Below are 20518 nucleotides of genomic sequence, written 5' to 3' on the forward strand. Positions count from 1 at the left end.
CCATTACCCAAGTGCTAGGTATTTAGATATTCGGCTTTTTGTTAATAAATACTATGTTTTTCTTTAGAATCTAGAGAATATACCCTAGAATTATTTTTTAGAACAGGGCTCTCCAGTAGAACTTTGTGATGATAGAAATGCTCTCTGTGCTTTCCAATAAGGACACTTGCCACATGTGGCTATTGAGCACTTAAATGTATCTAATATAACTGAAGAACAGAGTTTTTAATTTCAATTTAGATAGCCACATGTGGTTAATGACTATTGTATTGAAAAGCACAGTTCTATAAACAAATATGGAGATGAAAGTCAAAGTACAGTCTGGGTGCCTCAGCTATGGTCTTAAGGTGACCAAGGTGAGGGCTTATGGGATGGAAATAGACCTCTTGAAGAGCTCTATGACACAGACCTAAGGAAGCCAAAATCTTTTGATTTTGAGTGGAATAAAAAAATTATACTATTGGACCAAACAGCAGACTGCAGCCAAGGGAAAGAGTAAATATTTTAGAACCAGGTGTGACTTTTCAGAAATTGCTTTTCAAATTATGAGAAAATGCATTCCGTAATGATCTGGACCTTGGGCATGAGGACCACAGCATCGGCATCCCCAGGGTGCTTATTAGAAATGCAAATTAACACCCCACCCTCGACCTACTTAATCTGAATATCTGGGGTTGGGGCTCAAGAATCTTTTACAAAGCCCTCCAGGTTTTGCTTACAGTGCTGCTGTTTAAGAACACATGGTTCCTACTATCTAGGAATTTCTGATCAAAGATTTCTAGAATATAAAAGGCATTTTCTTCCTCTCCCCATCTGTCACACTTTCGATCACAAGTGCTCAATAAAGGTTTGGTATTAAATGACTTACCCTCCATTACCCAGCAATAGTGCTATTCATCTATATTATTCCAAGTGAGGGAAGTGAAGGTTATGGGCACAAACACTATTTAGAACAAAACTTGAATCATGTAGCTTCGTGGTTTCCGGTTTTGACGAAGAGCATTTTATAATGTGTGAGCGCTTGTAGGTATGTGTGTGTGCAATTCTGTCATCTATTGACCCAAAGAAAGCAAATATTTTGAATAAAACTTTCTTGTGCTTGGAAGGAGAGTGAAACGGTCATAGGCTGGCCGTGGTCTGTAAGGCCGTAAACCTTAAAATCTGAGGGTAAATGATACAACTCCGGCTGGAGCTCAGCTGAAAAAGAAAGGGTTTTCCAGCAGGCGGAGTCCGCCCGGCCGCCGCCCTCTTACCTTCCGCAGTATTACGTGGGACGCACCCTAAACAATTACTTGTTTTATCTCAAGTTCAAATGGAACTACGCTAACTGTACTTTCCCTTGCTAACTCCGGGAGTCCAGGGTGGGCGGCTTCTGGCGCCCGGGGCCCTCCAAATCCCGAGGGATCGCGGCGCGGCCCGCCCTTCCCCACTCGGTCAAATTCCAGGCCAGGCCGGGCCCGGCGCCCCGCGGCCGAGGAATGCGGAAGGGCCGCGGGAACCCGCCGCGGAAGGCGGGGGAGGAGGGCGGGCCGGGGGACCACAGCCGCACGCAGGAGGGGATGCAGCAGCAGATCCCACAGGCCATAGAGGACGACTAAAGCCCAGGCTGTGTTCGCTGGCCCCAGCCCGGCTCCGCGGCCCATACAGCGGGCTTCGCTCGGTCTTGAGCGAGAACTCCTGTCGCAACCCCCCGTCCCGAGTTGGATCCAGCCGCGCCTTCCGGTGCGCTTTCCGGTCCACCTCTCGAGGCAGGAAGTGCCGGCCGCCGCCACTGTCGCGCCACAGCCCAGCCATCGTCGCCGTCGCTCGTCGTCTCGCGCAGGGCAGCCCGGGTTCTGGTGTCTGGCGGCGGTGAGTGGCACTCGCCCCCGCGCACGACACCCCTCGGGCCGCGCCTGTCCCTCCTCCCTTCCGGCCTCCCGCCCGCCGCCGGACCCCGCCCCAGGGGCCTGGGGCGCGGGGACCGGGGGCTGCGGGACCTGTCAGGTTGGGCGAGGAGGGTGGGCGAGGAGGTCCTGGCAGCGGCCGGGCCTGGGCCTGGAAGTTGAGAGGCCGAGCAGCGCCAGGGCGGATGAAGCCGGGCTGAGGAGACGCCCTGTTGGAAGAGGTGGCTGGGTCCCCAGCGGAGGGTAGACCGGCCCGGCGTCACCCGGCTGACTTCACCCACCTGGTGCCTCCGGGCGGTCGGCTGCCAGCGCCCTGCCCTCGCGGGCCCAGTCGACCGATTAGGGTGTTGAGCGCCTGCTCTGTGCCCCCACACGGTGCTAGGTACTTTGGTGGGTAGGAGTCTACCGGTGCTTGCTTCTTGCCTTAGATGAAGTGTCGGAGGAAACTGTACCGGAGTGCATGGTTGGTACAGGCTAAAATGTAATGATTTTCGTAAGAGTTGTAACTCTCACTGTGTCCTGCATTTTGTAAAGATTTAGTTCATTCGTGTTGGTTGAAGAAAAGGACGAATAACAAAAGTCAAGAAAGAGGGGAGCCTGAGTGTCTCAGTCGTTAAGCGTCTGCCTTCGGCTCAGGTCGTGATCCCAGGGTCCTGGGATCGAGCCCCGCATCGGGCTCCCTGCTCAGCGGGAAGCCTGCTTCTCCCTCTCCCACTCCCCCTGCTTTGTGTTCCCTCTCTCGCTGTCTCTCTCTGTCAAATAAATAAATAAATAAAATCTTAAAAAAAAAAAAGTGAAGATTTCTTGGAGAAAGAATCATGACCTCATTGAAGACCTTGGATTCAGCCCTAGGAGGTAGAACTTAAGTGTTTCTGGCAGGAGCTGTGGTAGGAGGTCACAAGACTAAAAGCTGAAAAGGTGGGAATTGTGTTGTGTGAAAAGGAGACAGTGGGGAGACCAGCTTGAATGGAACAAGAACTAAAATGAATAATAGCTGGATATAAGGGTAGGTAATAAATAAGTGAGGCGTTTTTATGGATGTCTTCAAAACTTGACCGAGAAATAAAAGATTATGTAAGAGTCATTAGGCAGTCATTTTGGATTCTTTAGAAAGGGAGTAATATGAAGAAAGGGGGTGTTTAAAGGATTAGTTTGCCAGCCTTTGTTTAAGATGGATTTAGAATGGTCTTTTGGTAAGAGAAGAATCATAGCATTTTAGAATTCAAAAGAACCTTATAGATTATCTGTCTTATAGATTATCTTTCATTTTATAATTGAGGAAACTGAAACCCAGAGAAGTAAGATAATTTGCCCAAGGTCACTTGAAGGATTCACAGGTGCCGTCCATTTTCTCTGTAAGCATTAGGTGGACCCCACTGGACCTCATAACTAAGTGCATAGCTTTTTGTTTGTTCAGGCTCTGTTGAATGAAACAACTTTTATAATGACTGGCTTGATATTCATTTATGCTTTAATGAGACTGAGTTTCGACTGGGTGAACTGAAACTTCTGAAGGATAGATCCCCATGCGAGGATCGTGGGATTAGGAAAAAAAAGAGCTGGTAAATGGGGCTGGTTGTCCCTCTTTTCTAGGATGCAAAGACGCCAGGTATCTGGGGATGATTTTCATTGCTAGCAGCTTTGGTATCTTCCTTAGTCTGCATTTTAGCTGTGTGGTGACATTGCTTGGTACCCCCAACTAGCTATCCATGTTTTCATGATAGAGAATTTCAGTTGTCTATATATAGGATATTAGGGGCCAGTGGTACAAGCTCTGGAGCTAGACTTCCTGAGTACAAATCTTGAATTTAAACTCTACCATTTTCTAGCTGTGTGGCTGTGGGCAAATTGTTTATTCTCCTTGCCCTAATTTTCTCATCTGAGAAATGGGGACAACAGCACCTGTATCATAAATTTTGAAGATTAAATATGTTAATACATGTGAAATGCTTAGATCAGTGGCTAGCACATATTTAGCACTCAGTTATTGTCTATTATCAGCATTGTTTCTTCCGGATATGGAACAGGGGTTAACTGACAAGTTTTGTTGAGGATCTCTTGGGGAAGAGTCCAGTAGAGTTAATGCTGAACCATGGGTAGACCATAGAGAAAAGATTTATTTTGGGAGTCAGATCCAGGGGATCTACCTTATATATGTATATATAATTCTGTTTGTGATAGGAAGGAAGTATATGTATGTATTTGCTTTACTGATATTTATGGAGCACCTACCGAGTGTAAGGCACTCTGCTCTACCATATGATCCAATGTAAAAAGGCTAAATGCCACAAAAATGTGTAAGTAAATGGCATGGCAAGAGAATATTACTGGGCGGTAAAAAAAAGAATAAACCACTGATAAATGCAACAAGATAAATGAATCTCAAAAATATTATTTTGAGTGAAAGAAGTCAGGTATATAGAATATACACTTTATAATTCCATTTATAAGAATGTCAAAGACAAAACTAATTTATAGTTAATTTAATAAATTTCTGATTTATAGAAATCTGAGCAATGGTTGCCTATGGTAGAGGGTCATTGACTTGGAAGGAACTTTCTGGAGTGATGTTAACATTTGTAACTTGATTGGGATGGTGGTTACATGGGTGTTCACATTTATAAAAACTCATTTTTAAGATCTGTACATTTCACCATATATAAATTTCACTGCAATAAAACAAAATGATATGGGAATTCAGGGGATGGAAAGTTTACTGCCAGCTGGGATGATCCTAAAACCCGTAATTTAAAAATGACAACATTATAATGTATGTGGTAAATATTAAAATATGTATACTATGGGGAAAGCTTAGCTGGTACTAAGAGGAAAGCTGTAAAAATTGTGTTTGGCTCTGTAAAAGAAATAATAGATATAATAACTTATAGAACTGATTACATATTGGCCTAAATATGCAGCATAAAAACAGTGATGTCATTAAGTATATGAGGTTAATTTTGTGAACTGTTTTAGCTTGATTATATACTAAATTCTCCTTATGATTGCTGTTTTCAGACTGTTGCTCATGGATCCAGTCATTTGATCCTCCTAATTAGCACTAACATTAGTCTTGACTACAATAATGACCATGGGAATCCATGAGAAATTTCTAAAGGTTCTGACAGACCGTGGTGAGCATGAGAATTAAATCAGAAATGACCTTAACTTTTAGCAGAACTGCTCTCTGCTTTTTTGCATTCATTTACTGTTAGGCCTCACCTTGTCCCTCTGCTTACAAATTGGCCTTGCTAAAGGAGACCCCCTAAGCATCCTGCCCCTGGGCCTCTCTACTACCATTCTACTGGAGCTTGGCTAAAACTCGAACTCTTCCATCATCCCTTTGCTCACAAAACCAGCTCCTTTTCCCTCCCTTTTACCTCATTTTTGAGAGGTAGCTTTATGCTCCTGGTTTTTCAACCAGTACCTGAGAAAAGCACGATAGTTCAAGGATAGAGCTTTGGAAAAAAACTCCCAATTAGGAAGCAAGACGAACTAGCAAATCAGCATAGGAATCAGAAGAATAGGATAGTGTTGATGGGAATGTTGAGGAAGTGGTGACTCTGTTGCAGTTCAAAGAGGCACCCACAGAAGGGGTGCCTGGCTGGCTCGGTCAGAGCATGTTACTCTTGATCTCAGGAGATCGTGAGTTTGAGCCCCATGTTGGGGATATAGATTACTTAAAAATAACTAAATAAACTTTTGAAAAAGTAATATGAGTAACTATGGGCTAACATTTAAAAACCTAGATGAAATGGTTATAAATTACTAGAAAAATATTTTTAAAATGGCAAAAATGAGGGGTGCCTGGTTGGCTCAGTTGGTAAAACGTGCAAATCTTGATCTTGGGATTGTAGGTTCGAGCCCCACATTGGGTGTAGAGATTACTTTAAAAAATAAAATAATAAAATCTTTTTTAAAAAGAAAAAAGAGGAGCCCACAGAACTTGGAGAAATCGAATAGAAGGAATTAAAATTTTCTTTTCTAACCTGGAATCAAAATTCCCTAATACAAACAACTGTGGCCATAATTCTGAAATAAATCATTGTCCTATTTTAATATTAAAGAGGCCAAGGAAACACAGTGGCTTTACTAGTTTTCTAGTACTGTATAACCAATTACCCCAAATTCAGCATCTTAAAAAAAAACAGTTTCTGAGGGTCTAGAATTCCAAGGCAGCTTAGCTAGTGGTTTAGAGTCTCATGAGGTTGCAGTCCAAGTGTCAGCTGGGTTTGCAATCATTTGAAGGAAGATCAACCTCCAAGATGGCTAACTCACTGCCTGGCAAGTTGGTGTTGACTCTTGGCAGGAGGCCTCAGTTCTCTGCCACATGGACCTTTTCATAGGGCTCTGTAGGGCCCTTGGGTCCTGGTGCTGGCTTGCCCCAGATTGAGTGGTTTGAGGAAGAGCAGGGCAGAAGCTGCAGTGTCTGTTACAAGGTCACACACCATCATTTTTGCAATATCCTATTGGTTATGAAGAGTAGCAGAATATGCCACTCCAAAATATGCTACTTTGGCATAAAGTTGTTTTGTCAAAAGATTGTTTTGAGCTGAAGGCAATTGAAGAAGTAGACACACAGGAAAAGCTCTCTATCCTCCTATTTGCCTAAAAGCAGGACATAAATTTACATAAATTTACAAAGGTGTCCTTCCTCCTCTCCATACCAGGAAGAACAAAGGTTACTCTCTGGAGACAACTTTAGACTCTTATCATTGGAGAAAGTCCTGACTTTAGTCTGCATGACAAGCCTTACCCTGTTTACTGTGCAACTTCCGCACAGCTAGCCTCTTCCCCACACACACACCTTCCTTCTTTGTCTTAGCTGGAGATTTTAAGCTGAGTTCTAAGTTACCTTTCTGAGTTGGCTTTTCCCTGGGTATCTCCCATGTATATATGTTAATAAGCTTCTGTTTTTCTCCTGTGAATCTATAATTACAGAGGTGTCAGCCAAGAACTCAGAAGGGTAGAAGGAAAATTATTTTACCTCCCTACACAGGTCAGCCCTTTTCACTGTTGGATGGGATTGCACAAGGGCATGAGAAATGTTGAGGGCCATCTTGGAATTTGGCTATCACTTGAGCCAAGGAACAAGTTCAGATGCTCTCGAGGCCAAGGAACAAGTTCAGATGCTCTCAGAGGCCAAGGAACAAGTTCATAGCTCTTAGAGGCTCTCAGTCACATAAACAAATTCCATCTCTGACAGGAAGCTGTAGGGAGTAGTGGGAATTGCTCACTGAATACTCATTATCTACAGGAACTTGGGAATGCTGTTCAAGTGATTCCTTATCATACAGTTTTTCAAGATGTCTGAAATTTGTTTTTATTAAAGTAATTATTCAGTTTTTTAAAATGTTGGCAAACTAATTCAGTTACTTAAAAAGGCATTTTAAAAGATCGTCCCTGGGAGAATTAAATGAACCTCCCTGCAAACTGCATATAGTTTGGTAGCTGCCAGTTTGTGACTTCTGATCTACTTATCCTATTTTATAGATGAGGACAGTGAGGCCCAGGAAAGCTAAAATGACTAAGGTCATGTATCTTGTGAATGAGAGAACTGAAATTAGTATCCAGGTCTCTAGCATCTCCATTAAAAACATAATGACCAAATTTTAAAAACTAAAGGGAACTCAGTGCATAAATAATGCCTTCTAAATGGTTAATTTTGGTTCTCATGCATGGAATCACCTGATGCACTTTTTAAAATAGAAGTTGCTGGGCCCCACCCATCATCATTCAGTTTCAGTTAGACCAGACTAGGACCTAGGCATCAGTTTTTTTAAACTTTCAAGATGATTCTAATGTGCAGCCCAGATTAAGACCAGAAGGTTAAGTGCTGTGAGAGACATGTTTACTTGCCATATGGTGACAGCAACCAACTGACTTAAGACACTTAAAGGAAGAAGCCTCAAAGGAATGTCGAAGTCCTAGGCAGCTGACAGAATATGTCCCATAAAAGCCAATAAAGTCGTATAGGTTGGATGAAGTTCACAAGCAATTTTTTCTTATTATCGTGCCCATGTTTTGATTTATACATCAGTATTGCAGGTGTTTTGCAGACATGTAGATTATTATCTAAATATGTTGACACCACAACCACATATACCAGTATTCCTATATCCCTGCCCTTCTTGTAAGCTCTGTGAACAGTACATATAACCTTTAGTTCATTCTACATGAGAAATTTACAAAAATAATGAAATAAAAATTTTGAAGAGGAAGTGAGAAGTTTTTACTGCTATTGAGGGTTCTTCATTACATTATATGCTGATTTATATGGATTTTTTTCCTGTAATTATAGTTTAAGGGTAGGGTTTGATTGTTGTTTTCTCTTTAACATGTATAGGTTAAACATTAACATGACAGCCCTAGGTAAAGGTTTCAAGCCTTTATGATGTCAAACCAAGGTCATGTCTGGTAGGAAATATTGTCACTCAAATAAGCCTACATTACACAGTCCATTCCACTCTGCAGTTCTATTCTGTACATTGGTTTCCCCAGTATAGTCTGAATTTATTTGAAAACTCGAGGATTTGAATTTAGAGGAAAGTCACTGCTCAGAAATCATTGCGGGGCGGTGGGAAGGGGGGGTGACGCCTGGGTGACTCAGTCAGTTAAGTGTCTGCAAATTGATTTCGGCTCAGGTCATGATCCTCAGGGTTGTGAGATTGAGCCCCAGATGGGGCTCCCTGCTCAGCGGGGAGTATGCTTGAGGTTCTCTCTCTCCCTCTCCCTATACCTCTCCCCTATTCTCCTGCACGCACTCCTTCTCTCTCTCAAATAAATAAATAAAATCTTTTAAAAAAAAAAAAAAAAAAGGTCAGTGTTGGATTACATTGGTAGTATTGAAAGTTTTTAAAAAATTTTGTGGTAAAATGACTAGAAGAACATTTAGTACAAAGTAAAAAATATAAAGGTAGAAATAACCTTTAATAAATGGGGTTTGGATCCCAGCTCTGCCACTAGGTGACCTTGGGAAAGTTATTTAATAGCTTTGATCTTCAGTTTTTTTATATTTGTAAAGCAGGTATGTTAAGTTTAATGCACATAATGTGCCTAGCACATGAGTCACTCAGTAAATGGTAGTGGAGCCGTAAGTTGAGTAGACCTTTAATTTTCTCTCTGGTCTTAAAGCATTTTGGGCTGGAAAAGTAGCAAGAACAAAAGTACATAAGGTAAGAACCTGCATGGTGCCATGGACACATACAAGCAGTTTGGTGCTGCTGAAGGAAAAGTAGAAAGCAAAGAATGGCTAGAGATAAGGCTGGAAAGGTCATTCTAGTGTATGGAAAGGAGGACCTTGTATACCATGCTTAAGAACTTATACTTTGTACTATATGCAGTGGAGAGCCAAAGAAAATTTTTAAGGGAAAGGTAAGGTCATATTCATGAGTTAGACACCACTGGCTGGAACATAAAGGGCAGTTTAGAGGGACGAAAAAGTAAGAAGATAGGTTTGTTGGCTATAGAAATATTCTACACAGAAAAAATGAAGGCCCACTGTAGGGTGGTGGGAGAGGAATGAGGAAGATCAGCAAGTCTGAGAAGTAATCAAGAGGCAGGGCTTGATTCACCAGGGAGAAGGATGAGTTGGGAATGACTCCTAGGTTTCTGGCTTGGTGAATAGGTAAATGATGGTGTCATTAACTGAGAGAAGACAGAAAGCTAAGAAAATTTAGAAACAGGAAGATAATTCAGTTTTCAACACATTGATTATGAGTGTCTGTGGGGTGTCCAAATGGGTGCCTTTCACAAGCAAGTGGATATTAGAGTCTGCAGCCCAAGGGAAAGGTCAGGCCTGGAGATACAGACTTGGGAGGCATCAGTGTTAGACCAGTGAGAGTTGATGAAATCATCCGAGGAAAGCAGAATAGAAAGAATTTTAATAAGCCATGGACCGCTAGAATATTGGGAAACATGAATATTTAGGTGAGTGGAGAAGATAAAAGCCTAACAAGAAATGGAGGAGGACCAGTCATAGAAATAGAACTGAGAGAAGAGTAAATTGGTCTCACCAAGTCAAATGTAGCATTTCACATAAACCAACCTGTCCAATATTACTAGGAGTCTCCCTTGGGTGTCTGGGTGGCTCAGTCATTTAAGTCATCTGCCTTCAGCTCAGATCATGATTCTGAAGTCCTGGAATCGAGTCCCATGTCCCGCTCCCTGCTCAGCAGGGAGTCTGCTTCTCCCTCTCGCTCTGCTTCTCCCCCCTGCTTGTGCTGTCTCTCAAATAAATAAAATTGGGGGTTTTTTTGTTTTGTTTTTAAGTCTCCCTTGTTAGAGTGGAATGTCTTCAAGGTGGGGAACCTTGCACTCTCTTTCCATTTTGGACAGTTTATTTCTATTGTTACTGTTCACCAAGGCCAAGAGTTGTTGAGACTCTGAAGAAAAGAGGGATAAAATGGTGTTAAATACAGCAGAGTGATCCAAGGAGTTAGACTGGATTTGGCAGTTTGAAAGCAGTTGCAGTAGAGGAAAAAAAGCCAGATTGTGGTGGGTTGAAAGTGAGTGGGAAGTAAGAAAGTAGAGAAAGCCAAGATCCTTATCTCAGAAGGAAAGGAGAGAGGATGGTAGTTTCTTTTGGGGGTAGAGTTCTTTTCAGATTGATTGTTTTGCAATAACTTTGCCTTTTCAGCTGATATTTTATTATCAGCTGATATTTTGTATATATGTGTGTAGTGTATAGGTACCATATAAATGTATACAGTTTTAAAGTGAAGTACAGAGAAAAAACTTTTTAGAAGAAATTATGGTATTATTACATTGAGCCTATTATCTGTGCTGTAACCTATTTTGATTAGGGCCATGTATGAATTGCTCTTGATTGTTTTTCACCTTCCTTCTCTGTTGCCTTCACTCTTGGGGTCAGACTTGTCTTACCATCTAGTGGCCTTATTGGTTACCTCCCCATTCTCTCACGGGCATTGCCCCTAATAAAAATCTTTGCATGTTTAATCCCATCTTGGCATCAGCTTCTTGGAGAACCCCAACCAAGCTTCAGAAATGTTTCAATACAATAGACTTTCGCGGTAGCTATAGGGTTAGCATGACACAATTGACTGATTATTTTAAAAAATTTTTACTCCAGGGGCACCTGGGTGTCTCAGTCGGTAGGTGTCTGCCTTCCGCTCAGGTCATGATCCCAGGGTCCTGGGATTGAGCCCTGCATCAGGCCCGCTGCTCAGCAGGGAAGCCTGCTTCTCCCTCTCCCAATCCCCCTGCTTTTATTCCCTCTCTCGCTGTCCCTGTCTCTCTGTCAAATAAATGAAATCTTTTTAAAAATAAATAAAAAATAAATAATAAAAATTTACTCTGGGAGGTTTTTCTAAATGACTCTATTACAAACATAATTTGTAGATACTGAAAGAACTGATTCTTGCCTTCAGATTTACCGTCTTTTGTACATATTATATCTTGAATAGATAAAATTTTTAGCACAAAAAATTTTAATCAACAGTTCTGGAATCGGAAGAAGAATTAAAGCCTAGACACGTGCCTTGCTGGTGGACCACATTCTGTCTCTGATTTAACCTTCAGTATAACTAAACTCAAATAAGCTAAGTTACGGGACAGAGAAGAAAATTAACATTTATATGGGGTAGAGAAGGAGTTGGAATATTAGAATAAGAATTCTAAGGCTGGTATACTTCAAACCTACACCACTAAGCCAAGTTTCAGAATACCTTTGGGGGGGGGTTATTGGTGGTGATAATTTTTTAAATTGAAGATAGAGAAATAAGCAATGTAGATTAAAAGCCCAAGACTAGGGGTGCCTGGCTGGCTCATTTGGTAGAGCATGCAAATCTTGATCTCGGGGTTGTGAGTTCCAGCCCCATGTAGGGTGTAGAGTTTACTTTAAAAAAAAAAAAAGTTCATGACTAAAAGTCCTAGAGACCAAACTCCAAAATTGCCTTGGTCAGCTGCTGCCCAGCTAGTCATCTGCTTTTATACTATGGGGCTGCAGAGTTAAACAACAGTCCCCAAGACCACCCTCATTTCCGATACCAGTCGCAAGTTTGGGTCCCCAAGACAACCCTCAGGTTTGATGATTTTGCTAGGATTCACAGAACTCACTGAAAGCTGTTATATTCTTGGTTATGGTTTATTGCAGTAAAAGAATTCAGATTAAAATCAGCCAAGGAAAGAGATGTGTGGTGCAGAGTCCAGGAGGGTTCCAAATGCAGAGCTCCATTTGTCCTCTTCCATGGACAGTGTTGACTCCTCCTGGCAACAAGATGTGACTATGCATGTAGTCTTGCCAACTAGGAAAGCTCACTTGATCCTTGATAGCCATAGTTTTTACTGGGGCTCCGTCACATAGATACTGTCAGCTGCTCTGTGACTGACCTCAGTCTCTAGCCCCCTTGAGAGGTCAAACTGGTAATACATGACCCATAACCCCCACAACAAATTACATTATTAGATTGTCTAATGTGACCCAAGACCGCAGATATAGGCAGGACATTCCACAGGCTTAGAGATTACCTCCCAGAAGCAGAGGCCAAGCCTCTCTTTGGGCAAAATTGTTTACTCCAAAGGGCCATTGATTTTCTATTTTAACCTAGATAATACCTATCTCATAGGACAGTTGTGAAGATTGAATAAGAGATTGGATGGAAAATTTGCTCTGGTCTCTCTGGGTTTTCCAAGGTTATATGTAGCTAGTAATGGTGGAGCTAAGATTTGAACTCAGGACTTCTAATTCCAGAGCTGATAATATTTTTGCATTGTGTTTATTTAAAACTGCAAATAAAAAATGGAATGAAATGTGTTCATTCTATTTGACATTTACTTTTTTTTTTAAGTAGGCTCCATGCCCAGTGTGGAGCCCAACATGGGACTTGAACTCACAACCCTGAGATCAAGATCTGAGCTGAGATCACAAGTGGGACGCTTAACTGACTGAGCCACCCAGGCGCCCCATATTTGACATCTATATTATTGGTGGCTTTCAGTAGAGTATTGGAGGCTAACATCAAAGCCATATTATCGAGAACTGAGGAGTGATTGGAAAGATTAGAAAATGGAGACGGTTGAGTATCAGACTGCTATTCTGAAAGTTTTGTCAAAGGAAAGGGGAAATGAATATGAAGCTAGAAGGGATGAAAGATTAAAGAGTAGGTTTTGGGGTGCCTGGCTGACTTGGTTGGTAGAGCATGTGACTCCATCTCAGGGTCCTGAGTTCAAGCCTCACGTGAGTTCAAGCCCCATGTTGGGCGTAGAGATTACTTAAAAAAAAAAAAAGGTTTTGATAATTTTTTTAAGATGAGAGCCTTCTGAACATGTACCATACAATGACTATACTAGTTCCTTTGTGAATGTTGTCTCACTGAAGTCTCACTTGCATGGAAATAGAGACTGTGTTTGGCTATAAAACTGAGGATTGTGTGAGCTTCCCTGGTTTTCATACTGTGTTTTGAAAAACCGAGGCTCAGAGAGGTTATGCAATATTGGTAATAAAATGAAGTAAAAAGAGTGCCTATTGCATTGGATTGTTAGGAGGATCCAGTGGGATAATCCTTGTAAAAAGTAAGATGAAATGTCAACTTTGGAGTCTTTCTCTTTAGGGGAGCCCCAAACCCTCATAACAGTGCTTAGCACATAGTAAGCTACTCAGTAAATGCTAGCTATTGCTATATATATATATATTTTTTTTTTAAGATTTTATTTATTTATTTGAGACAGAGAGAATGAGATAGAGCATGAGAGGGGGGAGGGTCAGAGGGAGAAGCAGACTCCCTGCTGAGCAGGGAGCCTGATGCGGGACTCGATCCCGGGACTCCAGAATCATGACCTGAGCCGAAGGCAGTCGCTTAACCAACTGAGCCACCCAGGCGCCCTATTGCTATGTATTTTTAAATTAATTTCCATGTAATAAAAATGAGTCTCATGAAATTTGGAGGTAAGCTATATAATGATTTCTGTTCTGTTTCTTAAATTTTTCAAAACTGCTTTTTCCTAACCATTTAATTGTCACATTGTAAATAAAGTTGAAATGTATATTTATTCCTACACAATTAAAGTAATAATTCTGCATTAAGATACTTTTACTCACTAACTTTAGGTGTTACAGGTTCTTTTTTGTTCTGTTTTATGTTTTATGTGTTCTTTTTTGGTTTATGTTTTTTCTTTTTAACTCTAGAATTAAATAGCCACCATGTCGAGCAAAAAGGCAAAGACCAAGACCACCAAGAAGCGCCCCCAGCGTGCAACATCCAATGTATTTGCCATGTTTGACCAGTCGCAGATTCAGGAGTTCAAAGAGGCCTTCAACATGATTGATCAGAACAGAGATGGTTTCATTGACAAGGAGGATTTGCATGATATGCTTGCTTCTCTAGGTAGGTTTTTATATTCTTAATATGCCCACCTCCCAAAAATAATAATTCAGTGTTTTATGAATTATTTTGTGTGTGATGTGTAAGTATTTCTCTCCTTATCTCAAAGGCCTAGTGAGAGATGTCTCGGTGGGAAGTGCCATATTGGGGTTGGCCAGTCATAAGAGGATTTTATTTATAATTTTTTTATAATTAAGGTAAAGAAAATATAAAGATACAAGATTTAAAGCAAATAGAAACTGCCCCTTTGTCATTTTGGTTATATGGGTGTTAATTTATTATTCCTTGTATGATTTTGTTGTTGTTTGTTGTGATCTTAAAAAGAAGGATGAGAGGGAAGGTTCCTCCATGTTCTCCCCCAAGTCAGCAGTGATTTTACATTGGGAATGGCAAGCCTGGGAGTTCTCTGTAGACTGGGCAGGGAAGGGGTGCAGGTCAGTTAGGCTCTACTCTCTGGAGTTTTCTTGTGCTTGACTATTAGCCAGAAAGGGCAGTTCGGGGGCCAGAGGGCAAAGAGAGAGGTTGTTATTCTTTTCCTCTTAATAACCAGAACACAGTTTTGTTCCTCTATTTTTTTTTTCTAACATGTTATTTTGAAAATGTTTAAGCCTACAAAAAGTTGAAAGAACAGTATGGTGACCATGCATACATCTTTCACCTAGATACACCAATTCTTAACATTTTGCAACATTTTTTTTATTCAGAATGAGAGTAGAATCGGGATACTGAACTAAGTTACTGACTTGGAGGTAGGTTGGATCCCAGTATTTTTCACACTTAGAATAGCTAAGTGTACTCTTTTGGGCGGGTCATTACTGAAGAAGGCCATGGAGGAAGATTGAAGGATTTAGTTGTATTGCAAAGATTGAACACTCAGGCACCTGTGTGGCTCAGTCAGTTAAGCGTCTCCCTTCGGCTCAGGTCATGATCTCAGGGTCCTGGGATTGAGCCCCGCATCCGGTTCTTTGCTCAGTGGTTCTTTGCTCATCCTGCTTCTCCCTCTTCCCCATCCCTGCTCATTCTCTCTCTCTCAAATAAATAAAATCTTAAAAAAAAGAAAGAAAGAAAAAAGATTGAACACTCAAGCCTGTACCCTGCTCATAGTAGTTGCTCAATTTGTGTCAGATGAATGAGGGATGGTAGAGTAAGAGGCTGACTTTGGGGCCTTCCATTTTGGGGAACACATGCTTTTAAAGATACATATTTATTTACCTTTCAAATCAAATTATATTGGATGCCCTAAATGTGTCCATAGGTGCTTAACCTAAACCAATTCATTTTAAATCCCTATGTCTTTCTGGTACCCATGTTTTCTTGACACCTTTGGGTTGGACTTTTTTTTTTCCCCAAAAACCTGTGGCAAGAGAGTTGGATTAAATTTGAAGGTAGGAAAGTAGATCTTTTTTTAGCTCCTTTCACTTATTCAGTAATCTTAAAATGAATTTTGGGCTAATTTTTGTATTGTTATGTTGAATAGGTATAATGAATAAGACAGGTAATATACAGTAAGACAGATGCCAACTTGGCATTTAAATTTCACTCAAATTCCCAGGATGAAAACTACATGTGATGCATAATTCTAGATTTGACTATCATTAGCACTTAGTTGGGTATAATATTCAGCTGCTTCCTTAGATATGAATATCTAACTTAAGATGTTCTTTTCCTGGAGAATCATTACAAACTTAATGTTGGAAGGGACTTCTCAGATACCGAGTTTAACCAGTCCATTTTACAGATTAAAAAAAAAAAAGTAAACCCTAGACAGCTGCCACCTTTTCTCAGGTCACACAGTCGGTGGCAGAACTGGGATTCAAACTCACTATTCGAGACCCTTCGTTCAGGGCTACTTTTCCTACACCATGGGAGCCTCACAAATGCCTGGACAAAGAGGAGCGTTTTGTTATTCCCGCCAAGACTGGCCGGTCCAGGGAACTTTCTCCTGACTTGAAAAGGAGGGTCAGAGGAATCTCCCTCCATAGGGAGAAGTGTTCTCAGCTGACACTGAGATTAAGATTTCCCATTATGAGCAATACTAAACTAGTATCGTCATATGAATAAACCACATTTGCTCATATGTCTGGCAACTGAGTAATAGATAACATTGTTCAAAATGAGCTCTCAGTTCTAAACCAACCTAATAGTTTTAGCTTAAATGACCAACTTACTAAATAAAATTTTTGAAGCATATCAATTCATGGGCAACTGTGCCACAATTGGAAATACGAATATTTCGATCTTTTAAATAACTGGCATTGAAATGCCCTGATAGACCTTTAACATGATTAACATTCAAGATGCGAAAACATAGCATTGCCTGGTCATGGTTTCAGCTGCCTGTTTTTTTTGGGTTTTTTTGTTTTTTTAAGATTTTATTTATTTATTTGAGAGAGAGAAAGCATGAGCTAGGGGAGAGAGGCAGAAGGAGAGGGAGAAGTAGGCTCTCCACTGAGCAGGGACCCCAACACGGGACTCGATCCCAGGATCCCAGGATCATGACCTGAGCCAACAGTAGACGCTTAACTGACTGAGCCACTCCAGATGCCCCTCACGTGCTTGTTTTTAATGAAAATAGTGAAGGAAAAGTTGCAGTAAGTATCAGTGACTGAAAAACATTCAACCTACGCTCACAATACATAATGATATATCAAAGATTTTTTACATTGTTAAAAATTGTCTTTTAAAAATGTTCTTGGGCACCTGAGGGGCTCAGTCGTTAAGCGTCTGCCTTTGGCTCAGGTCATGATCCCGGGGTCCTGGGATCGAGCCCCACATCGGGCTCCCTGCTCATCGGGAAGCCTGCTTCTCCCTCACCCACTCCCCCTCTTGTGTTCCCTCTCTCGCTGTGTCTCTCTCTGTCAAATAAATAAATAAAATCTTTTAAAAAATTAAAAAATAGGGGCGCCTGGGTGGCTCAGATGGTTAAGCGTCTGCCTTCGGCTCAGGTCATGATCCCAGGGTCCTGGGATCGAGTCCCGCATCGGGCTCCCTGCTAGGTGGGGAGCCTGCTTCTCTCCCTCTGCGTCTGCCTCTCTCTCTCTCTCTGACTTTCATAAATAAATAAATAAATAAAATTAAAAAAAAAAATTAAAAAATAAAAATGTTCTTAATGCAAGTTAATTGAAAAAATAGTTCCATGTGATGATGATGTAACTTAAAAATATACTGGGGAGCATAATAACAAAATAATTATGTATTGAAATTAGTTCTTTGTCCTTAAATGTTAAAATGTGAAATCTTACAGGGAAGAATCCAACTGATGCATACCTTGAGGCCATGATGAATGAAGCTCCAGGGCCCATAAATTTCACCATGTTCCTCACAATGTTTGGTGAGAAGTTAAATGGCACAGATCCGGAAGATGTCATCAGAAACGCTTTTGCTTGCTTTGATGAAGAAGCAACTGGTGAGTGCTCTTTGTTTGTTCATGCCCACCCTCATTCCAGACTACATGAAACACTTTTTAGGAAATGAAAAAGATGAGTAAAATAGAACTTAAAAAAAAATGAATAAACTATCATTTATAATAGGATAATATGACCGAGAATGGGGAGGTCACAGGTATATGGGTCAGAAAGCTGCCCGGTTTGTGGTGTTAATCTTTGAATTTGGTTCAGAGCTTCCTGAAAGCCAAACGGAGAATTGTCTGTTAAATAGTATTTCTAGACAATGAAAACTACTTCTTCAAGTGACAGTAAATCTCACCAAAAAGTATAATTAACTAACTTCAACAGGTAAAATCTTTTTTTTTCCTCATTTTAAAGAGTGTAAAGCCTAGCTATTCACATTTCTTACTGCTCTCATTTCCCCTTTCCTTCTCTCTTAACCCCTTCCTCAGCCACCCGCACACTTCGTCAGAGACACCTTGCACCCTCTTCTTGCTTCCTGTCTCTACCTGTCACAACTGCACCGTCCCTCGTGCACATTCGGTTTTTTTTTCTGGGCAGCTGCCCTTTTTTTTTCTTTGTATCTCTGAAATATAGAGGGGTTTTTTTTCCTCCTCTAGAAAACACTTGCTCCAAATTAATTTTGTAAGCATTATAATGTATTAACTGAGCTTTTACAGTGAAAGATGGGGCACCTGGGTGGCTCATTGTTAAGCATCCCACTCTTGGTTTCAGCTCAGGTCATGATCTAGGGGTCGTGAGATTGAGCCCCATGTCGGACTCTGTGCTTGATGCAGAGTCTGCTTGAGATTCACTGCTTCTCCCTCTGGCCCTCCCCTGCTTACACACTCTCTCTCTCAAATAAATAAATAAAATATTTTTTTTAAAAAACCTCTAAAATGAAAGAACTCTAAAAGTAATAGGCAGTTAGGAGACTATTGCTATCATCCAGGTAAGACACAAGGACGGCTTGGACTCCAGTAATAGTAGAGGGGGTGGCTGTAAAAAATCTCTAAAATGAAAGAACTCTAAAAGTAATAGTCAAGTAATAGCAACAACTCTAAAAGAACTCTAAAAGTATTGAAAGAACTCCAAAAGTAATAATTCTAAAAGTCTGGGTGGCTCAGTCAGTTAAGCGTCTGCCTTCGGCTCAGGTCATGATCCCAGAGGCCTGGGATCGAGCCCCACATCGGGCTCTCTGCTCAGCGGGGATCCTGCTTCTCTGCCCACCCCCTGGCTCATTCTCTCTCTCTCTTTCTCAAATAAATAAATAAAATCTTAAAAAAAAAAAAAAAGTAATAGGCAAACATAATGATATAGTTACATATTGCTTTAGTTCACTAATTTATTTTGTTCACGTAAATGTGGGTATTCTGAACTATTTTGTAACACTGACCTAGTTTAGAAATGAACCATTAAAGCGCCAGGAAGTATTCGTGACTCCCTCCTCTCTACTGCCTTCTAGGCACCATCCAGGAAGATTACCTGAGAGAGCTGCTGACAACCATGGGAGATCGGTTTACAGACGAGGAAGTGGATGAGCTGTACAGAGAAGCGCCTATCGACAAAAAGGGAAATTTCAATTATATTGAGTTTACGCGCATCCTTAAACATGGAGCAAAAGACAAAGATGATTGAAAGAACTTTAGCTAAAACCTTCCAATTGCTTTGTCTTACTCCGTTTTATTTCCCAGACACTTTCCCCCACCCTCATAGACCTGTTGCATGCAACTTAGTTTCACGGCTTGGCCTCTTTTTTTTTGATGTATTTATTCTAGACCTTTCTGCCACTTAGCACTTGTATAATCAAACTGCAAATGAATGGGATTGAGGTTGTAAATTGTGCTGAAAAAGAGATTGCGAATAAAAATCAACAAATGTGAAAGCCCAGGAAAATATATCCGGTATTTCTGGTTTTGCTGGATTTTTACACTTTTATATAATAAAAACACTATTTTGAAATAAAGATTATGCTGACTCAAATGGAATATAATGGAAAGTTAAACAAATAAGTGGTAGTTGGGGGTAGTCTTTTTTTTTTTTTTTCAGATTTTCAGCTTCACATAATTCAAATTTCATGGTCAAGCTGATTTTTCACCTATATAGGACAGTGTTCTTAAGAACTTCTAAGTACATATTAACATCATTATGCAGTAAAAACTACTTATTGCCTTTGTTTTTTTCATGCTTTAGTAAGTCAGATGTTTAAACTATTGAATGAAAATATAGGATGTATCTGAGAAAACATTTAACATTTTATGCATCTTAGAGTCTAAGAAGATGAGGCAAAATTCTGAAGAAAAGAATAGTTATTACTAACATTACTGTAATGATTTTTCCACTGAATCTTCCCAGCGACCTTGTGAGATTTTTGTTAGCTCTGTGTTTCAGGTGGGGGAACTGAGCTCTGCAGTGTTGAGTGATTGAGTCACTAGAGTAAGTAAGAGGTGGGATTCCAACCTGGGGCGCCTAACTCCAGAGCTTATAATCCTGGAACCCTGCGCTCTCTCTGCAAAAAGCCCCAAATGCCTAAAAGGTCAAGACATTTCTATTACACTCTAACACAATTTTGTAGTCATTAAAATTTGAAATAATTTGTGGAAATTGATTATTTGAACAGAATTTCAGAAAAGTATCCCATTAAAAAATAGAAGACAAACGATTTTAAGCAAGATTATATTTGAAGGTAGTTCATGTGGTGTATAGACTGTAGACTATAGCAAGGACTGGAAAACAGACAAGGCTGTTACAGAGCTCATTTAAAATCCTTAAGGCCAGACAATGTGCAAAGTAGGAGAGAAAAAGCTAAAAAAGGAAAAAAATCAAAAATTTTCCTTATCTTGTTCAACATCTATTCCCTCTCTTAAAAGTGTTGTATTGGTATTTTATCTGCTTCAAATGAATGCAT

At 40.6% G+C, this 20518-nt stretch overlaps 1 protein-coding gene across 1 annotated transcript; it reads left to right on the forward strand.

The window, feature by feature from the left end:
• Nucleotides 1-1535: 1535 nt before the first annotated feature.
• LOC110576827 (myosin regulatory light chain 12B) lies at nucleotides 1536-19576 on the forward strand. Its single transcript, XM_021686039.2, has 4 exons — nucleotides 1536-1851; nucleotides 14029-14227; nucleotides 17469-17630; nucleotides 19076-19576. The coding sequence occupies exons 2-4, from the start codon at nucleotides 14044-14046 to the stop codon at nucleotides 19246-19248; spliced, it is 519 nt and encodes a 172-aa protein (XP_021541714.1). The 5' UTR covers nucleotides 1536-1851; nucleotides 14029-14043; the 3' UTR covers nucleotides 19249-19576.
• Nucleotides 19577-20518: the final 942 nt, after the last annotated feature.

This window comes from Neomonachus schauinslandi, chromosome 14 (assembly GCF_002201575.2).
Source record: "Neomonachus schauinslandi chromosome 14, ASM220157v2, whole genome shotgun sequence".
Classification (NCBI taxonomy): domain Eukaryota; kingdom Metazoa; phylum Chordata; class Mammalia; order Carnivora; family Phocidae; genus Neomonachus; species Neomonachus schauinslandi.